At 45.6% G+C, this 3,574-nt stretch overlaps 1 protein-coding gene across 1 annotated transcript in view; it reads left to right on the top strand.

Moving 5' to 3' along the window:
• Positions 1-3,182: 3,182 nt before the first annotated feature.
• The window catches only part of ETH_00007535 (transport protein Sec24, putative), a gene marked incomplete at both ends in the record, with an annotated part of 5,747 nt that continues 5,355 nt past the window's right edge, over positions 3,183-3,574 (top strand). The window contains one exon of the mRNA XM_013376645.1: positions 3,183-3,559. Within this exon, the coding sequence (XP_013232099.1) occupies positions 3,183-3,559 (377 nt within the window). The remainder of the gene's footprint in view (positions 3,560-3,574) is intronic.

Here is a 3,574-nt window from a genome sequence, read left to right as displayed (position 1 = left end):
CCCCAAGGGGTCCCCTGGGGGGCCCCCAGGGGGCCCCCAGGGGGCCCCCAAGGGGCCCCACCAAAAGGCACCGTGGAGGTAGCAGGGCAGGAGCGGCTTTGGAGGAAATGCAACCAGAAATCAAAAGTGAAATAATATATTTTATTATTTTATTTGTTTTATTTACTTTATTTTATTTTATGTGTTTCTTTTTGATTGTTATTACTCATCCAGAGCATGCAAAGTATTTAATAATGAAATAAAGACAAGTGCCTAAAAAGAAATTCTTTTTTATTGCCTTTTACAGAAGTTGAATATAGATGCGTTATCAATATAAATATAAATATAAATATAAATATAAATATAAATATAAATATAAATATAAATATAAATATAAATATAAATATAAATATTAATATTGACATAAATACAAATATAAATATAAATACAAATATAAAAACAAACAAAAATATAAATACATTTACAAAAGCAAATAAAAGTATAAATACAAATATAAAAGCAAACAAAAATATAAATACAAATATAAAAACAAATAAAGTATAAATACAAATATCAATACGAATATGAATATAAATACAAATATAAAAACAGAAAAAAATATAAATACAAATATAAATACGAATATAAATATAAATACAAATATAAAACAAATAAAAATATAAATACACATATAAATGCGAATATAAATATAAATACATATATAAATATAAATACTAAAACGAATAAAAATATAAATAAAAACAGTAAAATATAAAAATGAGAAAAGGCGAAAAAGTGCCACTGAGGGATTTTGCCTGAAAAGCCTCTACGCCTACGAAAAGCATTTCTGACTTTCAGCTTTTTTTTTTCCTTTTTCTTTTTCTTTTTTCTTTTTCTTTTTTGTTCTTTTTCCATTTTTTTGTTCTTTTTTGTTTCTTTTACATTTATAACTGGCCCGCCGCATGCAAATGCAGTTCTGAAGAAAAGAATTTCGAAGAACTTTTATTTGTTAGATTTTGGCTCAGGGGGCCTCTAGGGACCCCCAAGAGGGGCCCTTGAAAGGGGACCCCAGAAGGGGCCCCTAGAAGGGGCCCCCAGAAGGGGCCCCTAGAAGAGTACCTCAGGGACTTTCTTCTAAAAGCCAAGGGGTCCCCTTCTAGAGACCCCTGGGGGCCCCTGCGGAGCCCCTGGGGGCCCCTGGGGGGCCCCTGGGGCCCCTAGAAAAAGCCCTGGTGGTCTTCGTGGGCCCCGTCAAGGGACCCCTGGGGGGCCCGTGGGGGGCCCCCTGGGGGCTCTTGAAGGAGCATCTGGCAGCAGCCACAGGGGGCCTCCGAGGCCTCTAGGGGGCCCCTGGGGCCCCCAAAAGGGGGCCCCAGGGGGCCTTTTGTGCAGTGAAGAGCCAGGGTCTTTTTTTTGAACCTTTCAGGAGAAGGCGAGAAAAGGAGACAGTTGAAAATGTCTCTTTTTGATCCAAATTGGACTTTAGAATTATTTGCCATTTTTGCGAATTTTTTGCAAATGAAAAATGCATAAAATAGAAAAGTTGCAATTGAATAAGCTTACTTCTGCAGGTGTACATACACTCCAATTTATAATGCCATTATCTTCTTTCTGAATTTATAATTCCATTATCTTCTTTTTTATAAATAAACACTTTTGCGGCATTTGGAGTTGTTTTAGTACTCATTTTTCCTGGCAGCAAGAAAACGTATGCAGCCCCAAAAGAAGAAAAATGAAGTGCATGGAACAGCGCAGCAAGAAAGAAAATAGACAATTTCGAAATAAAAAGAACTTTTGGAAACAAAAAAGAAAAAGATAAAGAAGGTAGATTGTTAGTGCCTCCAGTGTCTCTTTAAAATGTATTTTTGCAAAAATATTTTTGCAAAAAGTACTGTTTCTTTTCTAGCCTTTTCTGCTTCTCAGCTGTCCGTCCATACACCGCAGGGCCACAGACACAGCAGGGCAGCTTCCGCTCGGGTGTATAGGCAGCTCTGAGGTGTATACACAGCTCTGAGGTGTATAGGCAGCTCTGAGGTGTATAGGCAGCTCTGAGGTGTATAGACAGCTCTGGAGTGTATACGCAGCTTTGAAGTGTATAGGCAGCTCTGAGGTGTATAGGCAGCTCCGAGGTGTATAGGCAGCTCTGGAGTGTACGCTGAGGTGCCTGAATGGATTTGCTGCTGCTGTTGGCGCTGCAGCTGCAGCAACTGCAGCAGCTGCAGCAGCTCTAAACCCTAAACCCTAAACCCTAAACCCTAGGGCTTTCAAAGCCCCGAGTCTGAAAGCGCGGCGGCTGCGTGCATGCATCTGCGGTGTACGTACACCTCACGAAGGGGAGTTTTTGAGTTTTTTCGGAGAATAGAAAGCTGCAGTTGCATGCATGCATGCGGGTTTGAATCTACTTTCATAAATTTATTTTTGAATTCATTTGGAGTGTTTAAACAGGAATATATTTTTATTTTCTTTTCTTTTTATTTCTTTTTTGTTTGTCTCCACCCCCCCCTCTCTTTCCATTTCTGTTGCTGCTGGCCGCGGCAGCGTCTCGTGCTGCAGCGCTTCGCCGGTTCGCTGCAGCTGGGCTGCTGGGCCAAACCGTAAACCCTAAACCCTAAACGCTGAACGCTAAACCCTAAACCCTAAACCCTAAACCCTAGCCGGGGCCGCAGCTGCGGCGTGCTGCCTGGGCCCGAAAAGAAGAAATTGGAGGAAAAGGAACACTTTTATACTTGTGGTTTTTCAGAAAAAGTCCAAAACGCATGCCGAGGGTTTCGCGCTGCAGCCAGTCTGAGGTGTACAGACACCTGAAAATCTGGCTTGTCTGCGGCGGTGGCCCCCACGTCTCGCTACCTATAAAAGCGAAGGTCCGTTTTACTTATTTTTCTTCTTTTTTCCCTGCAATTTGCATTTATAAATGAAATAATTAAACAGAACAAGTGGACGTACACCTCAGCTGCCTCGCCCGGCTCTCCGCTGCTCTTCTTCGCTCCTGCTGCTGCTGCTGCTGGGGTGTATCTGCAGCTTCCCCGCCGTCTTTGAGTCTTTTTTTGTTTAAATTGTTTTCGGCAGCTCCGAAATTAATTCCAGTTAAACCACCAAACAGAGTCAAAGCGCAAACCCCCGCCTCTCGCCCGTCTCTCCCAGCATCTCGCCTGCGTGCAGCTCTAAACCCTAGACCCTAAACCCTAAACCCTAAACCCTAGCACATGCAGCCGCCCAGGCCCCTAGGGGCAGGCCCTTCGGGCATGGCCCCCAACTACCCGCAGACTAACGGGCTGCCTCAAGACTATTATTCGGGCACTGCAGCAGCAGCAAAGGCCCCCTACGGGGGCCCCCTGGGGGGGCCCCCGGGGGCCCCCCTGGGGGCCCCCCTCGGGGGCCCCCCGGGGGCCCCCGGGGTGGGGGGCCCCCCGGGGGTGGCGCCGCCCATGGGGCCCCCCAACCCGCAGGGGTACTCCCAGGCGGGGGGCTACGCCCCTGAGCAGCAGTACGTGCAGCAGACGCCTTTCCCGCAGCAGCAGCAGCAGGAGCAGCAGCAGGCGCCGATGTACGCGCCGCCGCTGCAGCAGCAGCAGGCGCCGCTGTACCCGCCGCCGCC

Source organism: Eimeria tenella, genomic scaffold, assembly GCF_000499545.2.
Source record: "Eimeria tenella Houghton genomic scaffold, Eth_scaff381, whole genome shotgun sequence".
NCBI lineage: Eukaryota > Apicomplexa > Conoidasida > Eucoccidiorida > Eimeriidae > Eimeria > Eimeria tenella.
This window is presented reverse-complemented; position numbering and strand designations above follow the sequence as displayed.